We start from the raw sequence: 21,241 nt of genomic DNA, 5'->3' as shown, positions 1-21,241 counted from the left end.
TTTAGGTATATACATAAACACGCAATACAGCCAAATTACTCCACGTCATTTATTTTTGTAGAAAGCCAGTGCAGGCCTGAGCGGCGGTCATATTTTGTACCGCGATGCGGTACATCTAGTTAGGAACACCATACTAATACTGTGTTTGACCCCCTTTCGCCTTCAGAACTGCCTTAATTCTACGTGGCATTGATTCAACAAGGTGCTGAAAGCATTCTTTAGAAATGTTGGCCCATATTGATAGGATAGCATCTTGCAGTTGATGGAGATTTGTGGGATGCACATCCAGGGCACGAAGCTCCCGTTCCACCACATCCCAAAGATGCTCTATTGGGTTGAGATCTGGTGACTGTGGGGGCCATTTTAGTACAGTGAACTCATTGGCATGTTCAAGAAACCAATTTGAAATGATTCGAGCTTTGTGACATGGTGCATTATCCTGCTGGAAGTAGCCATCAGAGGATGGGTACATGGTGGTCATAAAGGGATGGACATGGTCAGAAACAATGCTCAGGTAGGCCGTGGCATTTAAACGATGCCCAATTGGCACTAAGGGGCCTAAAGTGTGCCAAGAAAATATCCCCCACACCATTACACCACCACCACCAGCCTGCACATTGGTAACAAGGCATGATGGATCCATGTTCTCATTCTGTTTACGCCAAATTCTGACTCTACCATCTGAATGTCTCAACAGAAATCGAGACTCATCAGACCAGGCAACATTTTTCCAGTCTTCAACTGTCCAATTTTGGTGAGCTCGTGCAAATTGTAGCCTCTTTTTCCTATTTGTAGTGGAGATGAGTGGTACTCGGTGAGGTCTTCTGCTGTTGTAGCCCATCCGCCTCAAGGTTGTGCGTGTTGTGGCTTCACAAATGCTTTGCTGCATACCTCGGTTGTAACGAGTGGTTATTTCAGTCAAAGTTGCTCTTCTATCAGCTTGAATCAGTCGGCCCATTCTCCTCTGACCTCTAGCATCAACAAGGCATTTTCGCCCACAGGACTGCCGCATACTGGATGTTTTTCCCTTTTCACACCATTCTTTGTAAACCCTAGAAATGGTTGTGCGTGAAAATCCCAGTAACCGAGCAGATTGTGAAATACTCAGACTGGCCCGTCTGGCACCAACAACCATGCCACGCTCAAAATTGCTTAAATCACCTTTCTTTCCCATTCTGACATTCAGTTTGGAGTTCAGGAGATTGTCTTGACCAGGACCACACCCCTAAATGCATTGAAGCAACAGCCATGTGATTGGTTGATTAGATAATTGCATTAATGAGAAATTGAACAGGTGTTCCTAATAATCCTTTAGGTGAGTGTGTATATATATATAAAAAGGTAAAATAAAAGGTTAGGCACTGTAACACTTTATTTTACAATGTCCCAGTTACACATTTTACATGCATTTACTACAGAAATAACAGTAACTTGTGCATTAGTTTCATGCAACTAACCCTAAACCAAACCCTAACCCTTATATAAGTGAATGTTATTAATCAATATTACTCAGTACTTAATTATATAATTACACAGTAACAAGGGCACCTTAAAATAAAGTGTAACCAAAGGTTTCCTGCTAAACCCAACAACCATTAAATAACCAGTGTATGGCGAGATTTAGCACAGATAACAGATGCCCTCTATTAAAGCTCTTTTCTCAGAGGTTTACAGTAGTGTTTGTGTCCTCTGGCTGATCAAGCTGTTGACTCATTTTGCTACTTTCTCCTAACTTTCACTGCTGATCATAAACACACTCACATGAAAACACGAGAGAGAGTTTCTTGCCAACAAAACAACAAAAAAAGCCAACAACAACATGGCTAAATTTCAAACACTGAAACCTAACACCAGGCAGCTGCAACTATTTCAAGCTCTTTAAGACCTGTCCTATTTCCACCAGAGAGCATTTATAGATCACTCATGATCCCTACTGAATACTGGATGACAGTGATGGAAAAAAAATAGATATGAACTCACTCAGGGTGGAGCACAGGCCAGAAATTAGATTTTAAAGAGGACTGTTCAAAACGGTTAGTAGTATGTCTGATCTGCGTTACAAAATGATCAACAGAGATAAATAAATATGAACAAATGTTTCTGTAAATATGTTGCTGTAAATGTCCATTTAGAATGTGGTTAGGAGTGCAATTACAAATCATAGTGATTATGATTACGAAATATATTGGTTGCACTTTATTACAATGATTCACTTTAGACATTCTACGAACTATAAGTAACTCTGCAACAACATGTCAGCTAACTCTCAGAGTATTAGTAGACTGTTAGTTTAAGGTTAGGTATTAGGGTTCAGGTTAGTATATAGAATAAGTTGACATGTAGTTGCAAATAGGACTGCACAATATATCGTAATTATCGAAATATCGCAAATGCATATATCGCGATATGCATATCGCAACGGCTTCCAATAACTGGGGTCATGAGCAAAAGACAAAGAGAAAATCACTCGCTGCTCTTGGCTAAATAACTTTTGTAGCTTTAATAAGAATCAGTATATATTTAATTAATACAGTGAAAACTAAGCAGTGTTTTATTTTTACATTTGATTATTCAGTTTCTGTTGTTCAATAAACCAAATGTAGGCCTCCCTGAAACCCTAAACCCCGTGGTTTACAATGATGTTAAATATACACTTCTTATGCTACAGTAAAACACTGCTGTTCACTTTCAGAAGTTGTAGGGGTGTTTTGTTGTCACAAAAAGTATATAGAATTTTAAATATATTTGATAGATCATTTAAGTTTATTTTACACGTATCACATATCCAATATCGCATTGTTTAATGAGTTATCACATATCGCAATTTTCTACAATATCATGCAGCCCTAGTTGCAAAGTTACTTATAGTCAGTAGAATGTCTTGTTGGGGGACCATCAAAAAAGTGTTACTAATGAGAACTCATCTGAAACTGAAAAACAATGAATAAGCCATATTTTAAAATGAATTAACCATTCAAATGCATGTACAGGAAATAAGACTTCCCTTTAAATGAATAAATGATAATTTCTCCTACCTGATCGAGTTTTTATGATTTCTCCGAATTCATCCTCAAAACCTTCCTCCAATTGGTCCTGTAGGCTCACTGCTTCAGCCATGACATAAGATCCAATCTGCAGTTGAATCCTTCAATCCTGTAGTTTTATAAACAGAAAAAGAACAGAGACACCAAGACTCCACCAATGACGGGAATCACTGCCCTCTGAACAAACCGAAATTTTTGTGAATGACACAGGGACGAGACTGTCTGTGGTCTGTTATGATAGGGGGGAACGAGCTGTCAAGGCATCTAGAGAAGCAGAGACAGGTGGCAAACACTCGCCTTAAAATAGAGAGTTGGTATGAAGGCCTGCTTCATTTTACTCTTACGCACAAATACAGATTTTCTAACAGTAAAGGATCAGTCACCATGCCACTTGACAATATATGACCTATAAATGCTCTTGCAAAAAAACTCAAGTTCACAGTTTTATCAAGCGTGACTACACATAATTACAGCGACAGTCCCTCCGGAGCAATCTGGGGTTAAGTGTCTCACCCAAAGACTCAATGGTTATAGCTCATATTACTCCCTTTGGGATTCGAATCTCCAAATCTTTAGCAACCAAACTGCGGACGCTCAAACGTGATGGGTAACACACATGAGAATGAACCTCATTGGTTCTCTCAAGTCAAGCAAACATGCTTGAGCTTCCGTTTACCACAACTTATGTGTGAGTTGATGAATGTTAAATGTGAATAAAAGGCTAAATTAAAACAGTTTATCACATAAAGCGGTCAAGTCTCTTCAGAAAATTCGAACTAAACCACTCAATTTATATGGATTAGTTTTACGATCTCTGTATGAACCTTTTGAGGCGTCAATGGGGAGTCAATGGAGGGACAGAAAGCTCTCAGATTTCATTAAAGAGATCTTCATTTGTGTTCCGAACATGAACGAAAGCCTTACGGGTTTGGAAGTATATGAGGGTATTTGATTAAAGTATTTTTATTTTTGGGTGAACTATCCCTTTAATATGCTTTAAAATATAATTGATTCCTGTGGTGGTAAAGCTGATATTCTGTATCAATTATTCCAGTCATCAGTGTCACATGATCCTTTAGATATCGTTCTAATATTCTGATTTGGTGCTTAAGGATAGTTATAGAAATGTATACAAGTTTGGAACAACCTGAGGGTGAGTAAATTATGACAGAATTTTCATTTTTAGGTGAACTATCGCTTTAAGAAACATTTCTTATTGTTATCAATGTTAAAAACAGTTCTTTGATGACTAGAAAATTCAAAAGAATAGTATTTATTTGAAATAGAAATCTTTTGTAGCATTATAAATGTCACTTTTAATCAATCTGATGTACCCTCGCTGAATAAAACTATTAATTTCTTTCAAAAATATCTTACTGACTCCAATATACTACAAGTTGATAACAAACCTTCAGCTTACATTTTCTTTCCTGTCCATGTTGCCTAGGTGCTGAGCAATTTATTTCATTTTCAAGACAACCTTTTTCCTTTGAAATAACATACACTGATAAATTATGCATAATAGGAATAGGAACCTGCATCAAGCTTTAATGCTGCATAGAAACACTTCGGGAGGTATTTTTCAATATATACGGTGTAGACTCATCAGTATGTGCATCCATATTGGATCTGACTCTGACGCAAGAACACATTTCAGAAATGTAAATAAATTTCAATTCTGCTTGATTATTGTAATGGCATGGGGAGCGTAAACAAGTAAACAGAATTCGCTGGCATGATATCAGTAAAATATTTGATCAAGGGGGAATAAGGCTTATACCAGTGTACTTTGTAATTCAGTTAATGGAATTTTGAAAAAAGCCTGTCCGGCTCTTATGTCTTTGTGATTGTTTGCCTTATGAAGGTCTTTTCAGAGAAAGAATAAATGAAATAAACAAAAACAAACAATCTGTCGCCTACTCACAAAAGAGGCCAAATAAAAAAGCAGGAAACAGAATCCTTAACATAAGAGCAATATAGCTCTAACTCAGTAAACATGTTTTGACATCCACAGGATGTTTTAAGCAGCCTGATCAAATTGATGAGAAGAGGAAAACAAAAATATCAAAAAATTGGTTTAATAAACAAGATACCTGCAATATCAGAATATCAATATTTGGGTTCAAAAACTGCCAAACAAATAGAGTGCATGCATAGAAAAGCCTAAGACTAAAACAATCTTATTAGAATTCATTGCTGTGTTTGAAAACAATCTAAAACATGTTCATTATCCCAAAAAAACCCCGCTGATTATAAGATGCATTTTGGGGTGAATACAAGTTTGCCAGACTTTCATGCTTTCTAAAATACCCAAAACACAATAAAAGTAGTCCACACAACTCATTTCAAATAGAAATGAGTCACATTACAAAAGCAAAGCTGTTTGCTAATGGCATTCCATGCTGAATCTAAATCCAAGCCTTTAAATACACTGTTCTGTGCCCTGTAAGGCCAATTACTTTCATTAACATCTCTGTAATTGTGGAGGACATTCTTTTATGATGTAAATCACAGAATGATGTCAGCTGTGACGTAGTAATAAGCACTGTCTGTCAACCATAGCCAACTAGATTCCTCTTCATTCCCAATTTCCTGGACTGTGTCCAGATAGTATCATGATCAGAGAGAGATTCAGTGCTATAAAATCACAGAGAAACGACATGGACAGAGTAATTAAAGATCACTGAAGCAGGGCTGCCGATAGGTTTTTTAAACTCACCCATTGCTTTAGAGGCTAAACATGCTAAGCTAATGGGCATCTATTTCTTCGCTTCAAAGATTTATGTTCTTTGTGATTTCATGGCACTCTACTTTGGGTTGACATCGGTTGCATCGTATAGTGAAGACAAAAATACACAAGGTGTTATATAAAGTTACCTTGACAAGGAGTCAGGGATCCATCATTCCATGTATATCCAAGCAAATGATGTGGGACAACTGCCACTCAAAGTCTATATGTTGGTTTTCAGTGCTAAAAAGTCCTGCTAGATGGATTCTGCAAACATGGTCAGTACCAACATTATGCACATTCAATATACTCTTAGTCTTATTGCACTCTGATGTTTTTCACTGTTACCTGGATGCATTGCAGTAATGCTTGTGTACATGAACATTTCTTCACTGTCAGTTTGTGTGCATTCTGTGCTGCACAAATCTTCCTCTCTGGGATCAACAAAGCCCATCCATTTTTCTCCATGCAGTACAAGTCTTGTCAAAGGTCAGCATCATTCCTAAAATCTTCTCCTGTGGTGTGTCATCATTAAATCTTGATTACCCGACAGCTAGCTGACAGTAACAAATGATTAGCTCTACACAACAAAAATCATTCTTCTGTTCACATCTATAGGAGATTGCTGGTTGGCCTTGAGGCCAAACTAGCCTTTTGAAACATGATATACAATGAACAATTGCGGTTTGTTACCATCCTTCTTTGGAATGGCATGTTATGGTAATCTAATTATTTATCTTAAATTACCTGCATTCTTCATATGTAGTACTATTTAGTACTAGTATACAGGGCTGATTTTTTTATCATATTCTAATAGTTGGATTCATAACAACAACGGACAAGGATCCAGTCATATTAATGGGCCAAGAAATGTAAAGAATGGAAGCAAACTTTTTTTTAATTATTATTTTTTGATTATACAAACGTCAATATATACAAACATTTAAAAGACTGAAAAGAAAAGAGTAAACAAGACTTGAGATTTTAGCACAGGAGATCGTCGTGGATCTTCTTGAGGAATTTTGTCAGATAGTTCTTGGCTGGTTTGACTGATGATAGGATGTCTTCAATTTGACTCAACCTACAGAAGACAGAAAGCACAAAACACTGACACAAGAGTAACACTAAATTATCATTTTATGTGAATGCTTCTATAAAGTGAACATTATTGTAGCTGTTGGTAATATTTACAGTTCCATGTGCCAAGGAACACTTGTCGATTAATGATCTTGAGAGAAATGCTTTTTAAAATATATGACTAATTCAAATGTATTCAAAATATTGACACTCAGCACCAATGAAAATTGCATTTGGACTAAAATATAAAAGTAAAAATTGGTTTGTGGTGAAGAGGAAACTTTCTGATATGAAGTATTCTAGTCATAACTTTTCTGTAAAACAGACTAAGTTACAATTTATATTACAGATTAATATTTTGTACTTGACACATTTTCTTTGAACGATTAGATGCGAAATGCTGTTGTGTTTCACTAAACGCTGCCTTGAGACTTCACAATATTCCTTTCTAATAACAATCCTGTCTTATGACGGTGATGTTATCTCCACTCACAAAGCCAGATAACATTTAAACCTATTGTGATCAATAAATGTTAACTGCTTTCAAACCTTGTATTCCCCATGTGTTTTTTGAAGTCCTGTATGTGAAGTGGTCCAAAGGGATAGTCTGGAGTGACCATCAGACTTAACTCAAACTTTTCAAACGCTTTCAGGCTTGAGAAGACAATATGAACTCTGAAAAAGTAAAAACAATAACAAAGAAGAGAGAGAGAGAGAGAGAGAGAGAGAGAGAGAGAGAAAAAAAAAGATGCTTACAGTTATTAATTTGTCATCATGAATACCATCTTTCTTAAAAGAAGGAGGTTTCAAGTTGACACGTTTAATTTATTTTAGGGAATTAGGGATGAGGGAAATGTCACAACTGGAATCTGTGTCATCCACATAAGCACCACGGCTCAACAGGCCAAGGAAAAGTGCATGAGTAGTAAGCTAGTAAATGTGCACTGAAAGGTGTAACCTACTGTGTGTCCATACAGGTGATCTTCAGGATGCGAAGCTTCAATCCTCCCCACTTCTTCAGCCGGTGAATCTCCTCACCTAAGAGCCTGAGACGACCCACCACCAAACTAATGTCATGAAGCAGCTGTTGAGAAATGACCAGACAACACTGAGACTTCTCATCTTGTTCTTATATTTTCTCATAAACCTTTGTAGCAAAACAATGTCTATAAATATTTAAGATACTTTCATTTAAATATTAATGTACAATGTACATGCATACCTCTGGTATATGTCGGGTAGTTGGGTACCTCAGTGTCCATTGACTTTGAGACTGACAGTATAGTGCAAGTAACTTGTGAACCATGCTTGCATGACACTCAGACTTTTCCCCTTAAAAAGAAAAAAAGAATGAAAAAAGTAATCATCATCAGGAAAAAAATTATACAAAGTGGATTTCAAATATTTAATAATAAATAAATAAATACATAAAATGAAAAGATAAACTGATTTATTGTTCACTCACCATCCAGCTGCAACTGGAAGCATACATCTACACTTCGCTCCACATCCTCAGTCATCCATTCCGTTTCTAAGAGAAATGAGAGTATTATAAGCTACTGTTGAATGTGATAATGATGAAAAACCATTAGGAGTAATTATAAATGATAATTAACTCACCAGCAGGTATTTGCAGGTTCACCTGCAGATGCACAGTGTTGTGAAGAAAGGTAAACAAGGCCCCCCTTTCATCTGTCGCATCAAGACGCCACTCGTTCAAACTGAAAGACAAATCATCATACCTTCAGCACAATATCTATTTACACAGCAAAATATATGGGAAAGGTATAGTGGTAAAAAATAAATAAATAAATATTTCACCAACCGAACCAAACATCTAGTACTTTCTAGTATTAGCATTTGTTATTGTCACAAAAGGGGAAAAAAACCTGTTCAAGGTTGCAAGATGACTCTTAAGGCTACTTGATTCTCCTCGCAGCTTTTCCTGTTGGCCCTCCAAATTCCTAAGCTGGATCTCCAGCTCACCAATTTCCCTGAAATGATTAGCATTTTGAGCATTCAACAAAAATCTGTATCTTAAACATTCCTTATGGTGTGGATAGAAGAACATACCTCTCCTTCACAGTGATATCTGAATTAAGCCTTTTCAAATCTGTCAGCAGAGAGGGAAAACACAGACAAATCATTATATCTTTCTTAGCTTCACAAGGCTGGAAAATTCAATAGTATAGAAGTAAACTTACCCTCTTCCTTGGCTTTTAAGGATGGTCTGGTTTGAGGCGCATCAAGATGATCTCCCATAATCATGGCCTCTACAGTTGCAAGTTCTAGTGTAGTGAAGAAGCAGTGTGTTATTTCACTATGATTATGTATATTTATATTACATACATTCAAACATGAAACCGAGCAGAGAAAAAAAATCCATACCAGTTTCTAAATCATTAATGCATCCATCCAAGTCCTCCATAATTCCGTCTGTCTCTTTGATTTTAGATATCAGGCTTTGCTTTGCATCCTAATCATATAAGGGAAATTCAGATACACAGCAGTTAAGGCTTTTAGTTCATGTCGGCTAGCACTGAGGCCCTCTAACAAAATAAAAATGTAATAAAAGTTATGTGCAAAAATAACATTTAGCAGATACATTTATCTAAAATGTACAATCCTTTCTTCTGGGAAAACAGACTGAAAATACTGATGACTGATGATCTTGCACTTACTAATTATGTCCAAAAAAATACTAGCAGCAGTAAATCAAGTTTATGGCTGTGATTTTTTTTAATTAATTTTTTTATTAAAAAAGGTTAAGTCCTTCATTTTGCCCTTTCTAATTACAGGTTTCATTGGAAATGTGGAACTGCGCTCGTCAAGAAATTTCTTAGGCTCTATGTATCAGAATTTCTCTAATCTTGATGTTCAGATGAGAAACAAAGAGGAATTTTTTGATTAAAGAATAATTTCACTTTTCAACATTTCAAAATAAACAAAAATGCCTTTACCTGTGTAGTTTTAATGAGCTCTGAGTACAAGATTCCTTTAATATCATGAGAAAGTGCCTTGCTTCTCTTTCCAAAGTAAAGTCTTCGCTCTTTCAACTTGGATCCAAAGCTTTTTAACTGAGGAAAACGAACAAGCATGAAGACTTCTCAAAGATGAACGCTATATGCTATGATTTTAACGATTTAACATAAAATGACCCAAGATTGGCTTTAAAAGCAACATACTTGTTCTTTAGAGAGAGCGCATATCTGTTGCTGAAGGGCTCCATTGATGCATCCCAGGGATTTCTCTTGTTCAGGCATTTGTTCTTTAAGTCTATGGCGAAATTAGTTTCATAAAATAATTCACAAAAATAGTTTGTCAGTTAAAAACACACACACACACAAAATCTGCAGTGACAGTGTCTTACAGCATGATCAAAACCAGACTAGTACATACCTCTCCACTATCTCAGTGAGGTTCTTACAGTCTTGCTCATACACTCTCTGCTTGGGATGGTATATGTATTTCTCTTTGAGCAAATCTTCCATTGTGCGTGTATCACCAGCCCTACACTGAAAAAGGAAAGATGTGTTAAAAACTTTCACATATTATGTTCACAAAGAGAGCCAGACCACTTACACTGTCAGGAAGAGCACTTGCTCTAGATCTGTGGATGACGAAGTTGATACCAAAGTGGCTTAGGAACTCATTCACTGTGATGCTTCCGTCCTCAAGTTTCTGGAAATACAAGAATGAGATAAACAGCCAGATTTTTATCATTTCAAAAGAAAATGTAAGTGATGCTTGCACATGCAAAAGATGTAAGGGTGCACAAGCACACCTTCCCTAAACAAAAGCACACAATTTAACAGATACTGAACAACAACTATAGTGGATGGATACACAAACAAAAAAAAATCCTTCTAATATGGGATATAATGCAAGCGTGGGTGAATACTGCTACCTTGTTGAAATCAAATACATTATCCAGCGTCCCATCCATATGCGAGTCAAACTGCGAGTATCTTAAAGCTGTAAAGCAGATCACATTTTCTTTAAAAAATAAACCACATTGAAAACCTCTTAAATTTTTTAGAGCATAAACAGTTCACCATGTCTGAGAACTGACACAAGCAACTCACTGGATTCAGAGACTCCTGTATCTTCAATTTTCTTTGCCTTGGGATTTTGAGCAGCATGCCTTGTAAAATTACCTTCCCACTGTACAGCAGCTTCATGACAGTCAGGCCCCTGAGGAGACAGAATCTCAGGCATTAGCATAATAATGCACAATAGAGCCCATTCTTAACACTTTATTACAGAACAACCTCTAAGCATGTAGCAGGAAATACCAAGCAATCAAAGTATTCAACTAAAAATTTAAATAAAATAAAAATGTTTTGTTCATACCATGTCAGAAATGTAGGCTTTCTTGGTTTGTTCTGCTGTAATAGGATCTTCCTCTGGATAAGGTCTTTTAAAACATGGACTCGTGCTCGTGCCTGACTCAAAGACATCATCCTCAAAAAGCTCTTCAGTTATAGGTACAGCCAAAGAACCATCCAGTTCATCTTGCTTGTTAATTGGCCAATTTTCAAGACTCCCTGATATATCTTCTTCACTGCTCATTTCAGGAAACTCTTCGTCATTAATATTGACTGTTTTGCAGTTGCTATTTTGTTCAACAACATCAAAATGTTTCTCTAGTTGTAGACCTCGTAAATCATTAGTACCTATGGTCACAGTTTTGTTTGGAGTTTCAGTTGTAGCTCGTTTTGGTAGTTTTGGCACGATACCACACAATGACAACCTTGATGAGAACGGCTTTTTAAGACTAAAAGGTGTGGTCTTCTCATTTTGAACTGAATTATTTTTCTGCTTAACATTAGGCGTGACATTTGAAGCTGGCTCAGTAGAAATTTCAGTTTCACGCTGCTCTTTAAGGGAAATCTCTGGGAAGGAACAAGAAGGCAGAGGTGCAGTTGTGCTTCCTGTCATCACTTTTTGCTCTTCCTGGATACGTCGTGAAATATTTTGAAGCTCCATTTGAAAATCTGCTAGACTTCTCCGTCTTGCTTTTGCAGGTTTTAGTTCTTCTTTACTGAAGGAATCAGCTACAGACTCATTTGAGGAGGAACCTTCATCTTTGACCGAGCTTGTACTTTGTTCCTTGTTAGACCAAAGAGCTTGACTCTCCTCATTTCTAGAACTATTGGAAGTGTTTATATTGACTTCTCTCTGGTCAAACGAAACACTTTTCTCCATTTCAATGGGAATTGTTAGGATCTTTGTAATCTGCATGTCATTTTCATCATCAGTCGTCATCACATTGCTTGGATGTGCCATTTCGCAGTATTTGTTCACTTGCATGTCAGCTGGGACTGCTGGGTCATATAATATTGTCTCTGTGTTGTTGCATTTACGGTTTTTGCCATCAAGATCAGAAACGTTTTTTGAGGGGAAGACATGGTTAATAGCACACTTGGCAGCTTCAATCACCTCATTTTGTTCTTCACTTGACACTGTGCATCTATAAACAGATGTTGATGCCCAAAGTGCACTTTCATTTGCTTTGATCTCTGAAGCACTTGCTGCCAATGTGCTTTTTGAGTCAACTACAATTGTGTTGCATCCTGTTAATTCCATTTCCTCATCAACACAGGGGATAGCTAGATTTGATGCACTGGCTTGACATGTCAGTTCCATGCAGTCAGACTCATCCTGCCTTTGACAGCTTTGTGCTGTAGGTAACAGATTACTCTCATGCTTCCTTTCCTTATTGGATACAAAGCTCTTTAACATGATATTCCCAGTGAGTGCCTGGGTTATCTCCATACCGTCAACATCATGACTGGAGGATGTAGATACAAGGTTCAAACTTTTCCTTGATTTACTGAATGGTCTGCCGTGTTCAGCCTCAAGCACAACAGTCTGAGTATGACATTGTGTCATGTCCATGTCATCAGGGTTGGAGAAATTGGTCTGACAGTTATCAGCTTCAGTGTTTTCAGGATAAGACATCAAGGACACCATCCTTGCTCCTGACTTTCTTCGAGTCATTAAAGCTTTATGTTTTCGCTCACTGACTGGAGCCTTATGTACTTCAGTCATCTCCATGGGTACAACAACAGTGGTAGTTTGATTAGCGGAGAATGGTACTGTACCTGTATCAGCACTTCCTAAACAGGCCCGGTTTGAGTCGATGTTCATAGTGTTGCATCCAGTCAATTCCATTTCATCAGGGCTTGGGGGTGAAATCCCAGCAAAAGTACTTGGTTGGCATGTCAAGTCCATACAGTCACTCTCATTATGTTTAGGTGATGTAGCAGGTATCAGAATGCTTTCACCTCTTTCATTCTTGGTGGGAGCATTTAGTATTATACGCCCTGTGAACCCTTGAGTAATGTCCATCCCATCACCGCCTTCAGTTCTGGAAACCAATGTATGAGGCCAATTCTTCCTTGAGTTGCTTAAGGGTTTGTCTCCACTGACCTGTTTAGCCTCGGCAAAAATAGACTGACACTGTGTCATCTCCATATCATCCGAATTTGGAGTTTGGGTAATGGAGAGGTGGCCTGATTTGTTGTGATCCAATATCTCTTCATTTCCAACCAAATTAAAACAGGACATTTTGCTTCCTCTGGATATTGGATGCAGAGCTTCCTCCTTGATAATACCTGCATGCTCATCTTCTTGAACAGTTCTGGATACAGATGCAAGAGAGAAACTCTTCCTTGAGTTGCTAAATGGCTTGTTTCCACTTGATGGTTTGGCCTCAAAAACAAAAGCCTGTGACGGTGTCTTCTCTGTAACATCATTATTAGCAGTTGGAGCTATCAAGTTGTTGCCAGATTTGTTTTGATCCACTATTTCTCCATTTCCAAAAGCATCAAGATTGGACATACGGCTTAGTTTGGGAAACAGAATGTCCTCTTTTTCTCGAATAGATACATCTAAAGCCCTAGTAATCTCCATATCATCAGAATTAGCAGTTTTGACTATTGAGAGATTGCTCTGAAAACAACCAGTTATGTTTTGATCTGTGGTCTTCTCATTTCCAATCACATTAAAGGATGACATCCTTCTTACTTTGGGAATTGGAGACTGAGATTGCTCCTTCATATTCATTGTGTGGTCTTTTTCTCGAACAGCTAAATCAAATGCCCCAGTCATCTCCATCGCATTGTCATCCTCAGAGAAATAATGGGATCTATTGCGATCCAGAGCAGCCTGGACGTTGCGAGTGGTATTTCCTGTAACTTTAACACTTCCTTGATTTTCAGAAATGGAGGGTGCAAGAGGCTGAGCATCATATTTGGTTTCGACTACAGCAGTGTGACTCATGGTTGTCTCTATATCGTCATCTTCAAAAAAAGTAACACGGGATCGTCTACGTTGAAGGCCCTGTGGTTGTTTTGGTTTACCCTTGCCACCTGGATGTTGCTTCATTAAAAAAGATGGTAAGTGATTCTCCTTATCAATTTCCATTGTGCTTGTATTGGCTGAACAGAAGACACTTTCAAGCTCATTTTCTGAATTTGGGGGCTTAATGGTGTTTACAGTGGGTAAGCACATACTGGCGAGAAAAGCACTAAACTCTGGGTCTTTTGCAGCTGTTGCTTCACGTGGCAAACCCTTCAGACTTGAAACATTCAGATCACCACAGACTGTCTGAGCCACTTTGAAGCTACAATCTGAGTTTGGTTCTTCTTCAATTTCATAATCCTTATCAATTGTGATAGTGTGACTTTGAGTAATATCCATGTATCCGGTATTCTCTCCGAGCAACATTGTCCTATCCACACAGTCATCTTGTAAGACTGGATCAGAGAAGAAATTCTCCTACAATTTGAGAGAGAAAGGTCAAAATAATCAGCATGTGTCAAGACAAGGTGGGTTTCATTGAGACATTAATACAAAAAACTCAGTAGTAGGTACTGACAATCATCAAATATTGTACGCTCACACTCTCCAAATTAAATGTCTGTGGCAGCATATCCTTACTTTAATCAGGGATGTCATAAACTGCAGAAGTCTGAAAAATTCATAATATTTTTGCCTCTGCAGCCTTAGATTAGTACTTACCTTATGCTGGGATAGATAAAGAGGAGTGTTCAACAAAGTCTCCAGGCCTGAAAGAAATGGAAAGGTTTAGTGGTTCACTCTCTGACTATGAGAATAATTTTCAGGAAGTATGTAAATGCAAGCATGAGATCAATAGATTCTGTTACAGTGAACAACATTTATGCAATTACGCATAAGTGAACAATTTTGAATAATAACACATGCACTGTGAACAAGATTGGAGAACAGTGGTCCCAAATGGTCAGCAATATTTGACAATTATTCTTGAAAACTACCTTTGATTTGATGATTTCTCTCATCAACAAAACACAGAATCCTGTCATTAGAGGAAAAAAGAAAGTTACAGATTTTCATATATCTTCATGTGGATACACAAAACCATCAAACATGTTTAAACTTGAACAACATGTCAGAAAGAAAACAATGAAATAGTATAATCTGTTACTTACTTTTCATCTGGTCTATCTCCTGATAAATTTAACAGAACACAATAAAGCAAATAACAGTGTGTCAGTGTTTTATATATGCAAGTTGCAACAGAAATATTTTATACTACTCATTTGACAGAACTGGTACACATAATCCATAACCATGACTCACAAATTACATCACATATAGAACAAGTTAAAAACAAGAAACATTTAAACAAGTAAACTGCTCAGTGCTCACCAACATGTGTGTTTTGTATGGATGCCAGAACAGGAGATTCCCTTTTCGCATCGCTGTGAAATTTTAGACATCGTAAATGAACTATCTAACTATATTTAGTTTCAACATTATTTTGGGTTAACATTATTGCACTTACTTTGTAAAGACTCGGACATTATTTGTAGTGGCAAAACTCACTCTTCGTGAATTTCTTTTCTTCTCTACAGGTTTGGCAATTTCCTCCTTCATAGACACACACATAGTAATTATTTTTTAATTTTTTTTAAAGAATTAAAACAAAAACAAAAAATTATTAAAATGTTTATACCTTAATCACCGTTTGTTCCTCTTGCTCAGATGCAAGTACTTTCATAGATGTCCGAGAAGCTTTTAAAATCTGTCAGAGGACAATCAAGAGGAACTATTTACTGTTTTGAGACAATTAGAAATGTATTAAAACTATGAAAACACTTGCAGGCAGCAATAGAGTGAATACAGGTAAATTGGGACACTTAAGCTTAAATCACCAATCATTACGGTGTATAAATTTTTTTTTACTGTGTAAAATCAGCATAAATTTCATCCTAAGATAGTATGTGACGATAGTGAAGCCATTTGGATTATACTTTAAAAACACCAGAAAGGATAAATCATCAGAAAGTGTCACATATTCACAACATAGGCTACTGGATACTTACCGAAGAAAGTCTCCTTCTTGAGGATTTCACTGCCTCATTGCTGGAAGAAGAAACAGGATTAGTTACACTAGGATTATTTATTTTTTTAGGAGATAACATATTATGAAATTTACCTGGAAAGAAAACCATTTACTTAATAAACATGCACATTTACATATATTAAGGAGATGCTTTTACCCAATATGACTTGCAAATAGAGAACATTGAAAGCAATTTGCCACGTTAAAATATGAGTTCGATTAGTAAACAAGTTTAAGAAGATGTTTTTGCATTTTCAAAGAATGCCAGTGATTTTATGAATAACAAATGATCAACTCAAAGCAAAAGGCTACTCATATAAATGCTTCTTTACATATGGGTCAATGACGTGACGGGTCATTTTTTTTGTCCAAAGGCCTTAATAATAATAAAAAAAACAAATATATAACATCCAAAGTATGTAAGGTAGTACAACTTGATCTCTTTTACTGAATCCAAAAGGTTTTAATTATATTTTACTACATATAAAGGTATTTTAAAGATTTTGAAGTGTCAAAATGTCATTCGGTAAAACTGATATAGTAAATATTTAAATGGAATAATATTGTTTTTAATAAATAAAGGAACTACAATAATACAAATATAAAGCAGATAAGGCTCTTTTTTTACATTTCCCCTTTTCTCCTTTCCCTGTGCAATGTTTTACTTGAATATGTTGGAGTGTTTAGAGTAGTCCAATAAATGATTACATTTATGAGATCAGTGATAATTTTTTTAAATATTTCTTCTGTGGTACACACTATATAATATCTCAACATCAATGTCAAATCAGTTTTTAACTTTCAAATCAGTGGTTAAACCGAATTACTTTTTTGGTGACATTTTTTCCATCTTGTAAAAAATGACAAAAAACAGTGTTAATTGATTGTACAAACCACAAAATCTTATTGTTAACACCTAGGTAAACTAAAAAAATGGTTTCAAATATAGTTATATCTCCATTCTATTTTTTATTTTTACACTTTTAAAAACCTTATTCGTCAATGACCCATATATTGCATTTACACAATCATTATATAAGATATTAAAGAAAGACTCATTAAGAGGTTACTTCCACTACTTGCAAGTCAGCAGCTTATAATAAATGAAAAGCTGATGACAAGCAATCTGTGCAGTTTTCCTGAATCATACGACCACGATGTGACAGAAGGCTACTGAAACCTGAATGCTTAATATGCTAAAATATTAGACTTGTTTTAGGTGTGAGAGCTCATAAATACAAATACAATATTTTTTGTCATCTGCAAGAGAGCAATACAAATGGAAATGTATTATTGGTGTATCAAAACATTAACTCAACTGTGTAACGTTATTCAGTTTGAACTGACGCTCCCAAAAGCAAAACACATCAAAGAACCTTTGAACATTTTAGACATGCGCGGATCGAATCAATCATTTTTACAGAATCAATAAGTGTAAGAATGCATTATTCATTCAAAGCTAGCCAAATCGGCCTGCACACACACAGTCACACACACACAATCAACTTACCCTGAATTCAGCGGCTCCATCTTCAATGCATGTGCATAATACAGCGCACTAAATCTAAATTAAAAGTGAGAAACACTATTAAGTAACCTGAAATGAAGCATAAAATAAACAAATAAAACGTTTGGGTGATTTGCCTTAATTACTCTAGACTAAATATTATCTACATTACAGTAATAACAGTACTGTATTTCCTCAAGTTTTGTTGAATCCAGTGACAGTGTGTATTTGTCTGTCAGACGAGACATTCATAACGTTACGCTCATAAAAACAAACAGCCCTCGGTATTTCAACGAATTTAAAACAGGTTTTACTCTCATATATGCCATCACACGACAGATTTGCAGTTGAAAAAATTATAATTAAAGCGCAATACCTTAAAGTAAGTTCCCTCTATTCGCTGCTTGTCTTTTTTTTTTCTTCGCAAAATTTGAAATCAACCGCCGCGTCTCTTCCTCACGACGTGACGTGAGGCGTGAGACCAGACACGCCGCTCTCGCGTCCTCTAGTGGAGCGGATGTTAATATTATTAACCATTTAAATAAAATAAAAACTCTTTCGCGTGATATTCTTTTTGTTTGGATTAATTTCCTTTGTAAGAATCTTACAATACTATATATTTGTATATACATACATTTAGTTTTAACGATAGAAATTAATCTCAGTCAAAACGGGTTTGTAAAGGAAGCGGAAGTGACGTGGTTTATTTTGAAAATTGAAAGCGCTTTTTAAAAACGTTATTTGCAGATCGATATTCGCTAAGTGTGGTAAGTTTATTACACATTCATACATATTTTAAAATATTTTTTTATGACTGTAGATTAACGAGGTGAGATAAGAAATCGCACTGCATTTACGGTAAGAAAAAGTTGACATGACAAGATACAGTTCGCGAAGTGTGACATGTACATAGTTTCGAAAATATAAAATTTTTTAGATCAACCAAACATAATTTCTTGACATTATGTATGTCAATATTAGTCTTAACTATTAAAAGCAGTACATTCTCTGTTTCTCCAGAAAGAGACATGAAGAGAGTTCAGATGAAAGACGCGGCGATTTCTGCACAGCCCAGAGCCGCACATGTCAAGAACGACACGGACAATAAGTGGGCATCTTTGTTCAAACGTTAAGCAAAGATTTCCTTTACCACAATACCTAGCTTTATTTTAAATATATATTTCATATTTTTCAGGAAGAGCCAGCACAGGACTCTGAAAGTGTAAGTACCATGGTTTGAAATGATAGGCTAGTCTGCCTATCAAATAAAAACGTAGTTACTACTGTAAGATAATACTGTCCAGTCTGTATAAAAAAAGGAAATGTATACTATTTTGATTTTCTTAGGCCAACCACAAGATATGGGCAACAAAACGATATAAGGGAGCAGAATCGAGCATTGACCACAACAAATGAAGACCTGCAGAGACAGCTTGAAGAAATGAAGGTGATTACACTAATCATTGATTTAGTGTTTTGCCCAAATGCATTAAAGACAAATTAATCATAGAGTATACAGTGTTATTTTAGAATATTTGCTGTGTAACAATAACAATCATGTTTCTGAAGGAAACAGTGACTGAACTGGAGCTGCGATGCACAGACCTCCAAGGAGAAAATCGAGAAATTCAGAAACAGCTGCGAGACTGCCACGTCCTCCTCGTTGCAGAAAACCTTGACCCAGGTGATGATTTAATTTATTGCTCTGTTGGATCGACGCATGTAGAGGAGCAGTGTGTTTTGTTGAGTTGTTATCTAAAACAGCCTCAAATTCAGTTTCAGGGGAAAAGTTGGGTCAGACAGCACAACAGAAGGAAGAACAAAGAAAAGAAGTTATGGTAACTCGTTTTGTTTTCTGTATTTGTATATTTTGTTTAATTTATATAAATGCTATTTTTTTATTGAAAAATATTTATTTTTGCATATGTACACACATACATACAGAGGTTTGATAATGAAACTGAAACACTGGCCAATATAGCCTAGTGTTGGGAGGTTTCACGCATATGTATGCATGGCCAATCTTCACTGATTTCACATTCCATTAGTAAGAGCTGAGTGTGAAGGTTGAATTAGCAGAGCATTAGCACAGCTGTACATAAAATATTGCAATCAACACAACATAATGGGAGACGTATCAGAGTTCAAAAGGGGACAAATTGTTGGTACGCGACTACACGTTTCGCTGGCTCATCTGTGACCAGGACAGCAAGTCTTTGTGGTGTATCGAGAGCCACAGTGTTCAGGGTTAATGTCGGCCTGCCACCGCATAAGACGAACCACATCCAACAGGAGTAACTGTCAATGCGAGAGGAAGCTGTCTGAAAGGGACGTCCTGGGGTACTAACCTGGATATTAACATAAAACATAAAAACACAGCTGCCCAACTCCTTGCAGAATAAATACGCACCTTGACTCTCCTGTTTCCACCAAAACTGTTCATCTGGAGCTTCACAGAGTCAATATTCATGGTCAGGCTGCTACAGCCAAACCTTTGGTCACTCATGCCAATGTCAAACTTCGGGTTTCAGTGGTGCCAAGTTCTGCCAACAGTGCAAATCTTGGGCTGTGGACAATGTGAAACATGTATTGTTCTCTGTGTGTTTTGGAGGAGCAAGTCAGAAAACGTTTTCCTCCACCAGCATCACATAGTGACCTGGCCACTGTTCTGGAAGAGGAATAGCTCAACAACGGTGAAATACATGTATCTGCCATTCCCAAGACGAAATGATGCTGTATTGGCCATAAAAAGAGGCCCTAAACCAAAACCAGGTGTTTCAGTTTCATTGTCCAACCCGTGTATGTGAGTGTGTGTGATTTTAAAAAAGAAAAACTGTAATCATTTTTCTTAGATTATTTGCCTTTTGGTAACATGAGATACTGATACATGGACTAATGGTCACTGCAGGCACATATTATAGGGATTGATTATATAATCAGCCATATTGTACAATAATCTGTTATGCCGTCACACCAGATTAGTTGCTCTTTTTTTTGGTCTGATTACTTTTCTGATGTAAAAGCAGCATGTCAGACTCCATTCTTGAATACAAATGAAGTCTAATTCTAGTCTATAGCATGTTTTCCCTGGAGAATCAGTCCTGACAGTGCAAGGCTAGTGTTAAACCGGAGTCACAGACATTGGCCCTCAGTTAATTATTCATTATTTGTCCGTTTTGTTTTTTTCTAATGACAGACCGTTTCTCAAAATCTCCTGACTGAGCTGAAACTGTTCGGTGAGACGGCACAAGAGCATGCAGCAAATTTACTGGTGAGTATCAGTATTCTTTGTTTTTAATATTCCAAAATTCTAGGTTATTTATCCTGATTTGAATGTCCCGCGGCACTGACCAGACATTAATACAAATGTTTCACTAAGACTGATTTATATGTGGATGAAATTACACACATTTTACTCTGCTGGGCTAGAGGCTGTATAATTAATCATAACGCCAGGTCCACAGCTGATGAAATATTCATTTGAAATGTTC

At 36.7% G+C, this 21,241-nt stretch overlaps 3 protein-coding genes across 9 annotated transcripts in view; 1 reads left to right on the top strand and 2 right to left on the bottom strand.

Moving 5' to 3' along the window:
* Window positions 1-3,238, bottom strand: part of dmd (dystrophin) — a 110,209-nt gene extending 106,971 nt beyond the window's left edge. For 3 of the 4 annotated variants that reach the window (XM_079896601.1, XM_079896600.1, XM_079896603.1), the window contains exon 1: window positions 3,036-3,238. In XM_079896601.1, the coding sequence (XP_079752727.1) occupies window positions 3,036-3,117 (82 nt within the window). In that variant the 5' untranslated portion in view covers window positions 3,118-3,238. The remainder of the gene's footprint in view (window positions 1-3,035) is intronic. The other variant, XM_079896602.1, reaches the window with a different exon arrangement.
* Window positions 1-21,241, top strand: part of knstrn (kinetochore localized astrin (SPAG5) binding protein) — a 170,267-nt gene that overhangs the window by 148,442 nt on the left and 584 nt on the right. Inside the window, exons 2-8 of one of the 3 annotated variants that reach the window (XM_079896846.1) lie at window positions 18,482-18,517; window positions 18,771-18,858; window positions 18,946-18,972; window positions 19,098-19,197; window positions 19,320-19,434; window positions 19,527-19,588; window positions 20,947-21,021. In XM_079896846.1, coding sequence (XP_079752972.1) covers window positions 18,779-18,858; window positions 18,946-18,972; window positions 19,098-19,197; window positions 19,320-19,434; window positions 19,527-19,588; window positions 20,947-21,021 — 459 coding nt within the window. In that variant the 5' untranslated portion in view covers window positions 18,482-18,517; window positions 18,771-18,778. The other 2 variants (XM_079896845.1, XM_079896847.1) reach the window with 2 other exon arrangements.
* Window positions 5,110-18,196, bottom strand: knl1 (kinetochore scaffold 1). 2 transcript variants are annotated; one of them, XM_079896668.1, is made up of 26 exons: window positions 18,127-18,196; window positions 17,754-17,827; window positions 16,224-16,263; window positions 15,854-15,922; window positions 15,683-15,768; window positions 15,547-15,599; window positions 15,327-15,345; window positions 15,153-15,193; window positions 14,878-14,924; window positions 11,203-14,634; window positions 10,935-11,043; window positions 10,757-10,824; window positions 10,432-10,530; window positions 10,249-10,364; window positions 10,035-10,125; window positions 9,810-9,926; window positions 9,238-9,325; window positions 9,054-9,137; window positions 8,923-8,962; window positions 8,739-8,843; window positions 8,470-8,570; window positions 8,315-8,380; window positions 8,072-8,181; window positions 7,812-7,933; window positions 7,399-7,524; window positions 5,110-6,853 (listed from the first exon to the last, which is right to left on the bottom strand). In XM_079896668.1, the coding sequence occupies exons 2-26, from the start codon at window positions 17,771-17,773 to the stop codon at window positions 6,757-6,759; spliced, it is 5,346 nt and encodes a 1,781-aa protein (XP_079752794.1). In that variant the 5' UTR covers window positions 17,774-17,827; window positions 18,127-18,196; the 3' UTR covers window positions 5,110-6,756. The 2 variants fall into 2 exon arrangements, with proteins under 2 accessions (XP_079752794.1, XP_079752795.1); XM_079896669.1 differs by lacking the exon at window positions 15,327-15,345 and having other exon boundaries at window positions 15,533-15,599; window positions 17,754-17,807; window positions 18,127-18,192.

This window comes from Squalius cephalus (assembly GCF_949319135.1).
Source record: "Squalius cephalus genome assembly, chromosome: 2".
Classification (NCBI taxonomy): Eukaryota; Metazoa; Chordata; class Actinopteri; order Cypriniformes; family Leuciscidae; genus Squalius; species Squalius cephalus.
The sequence above is the reverse complement of the archived record's forward strand: the minus strand, read 5'-3'. Positions and strand labels throughout refer to the sequence as shown.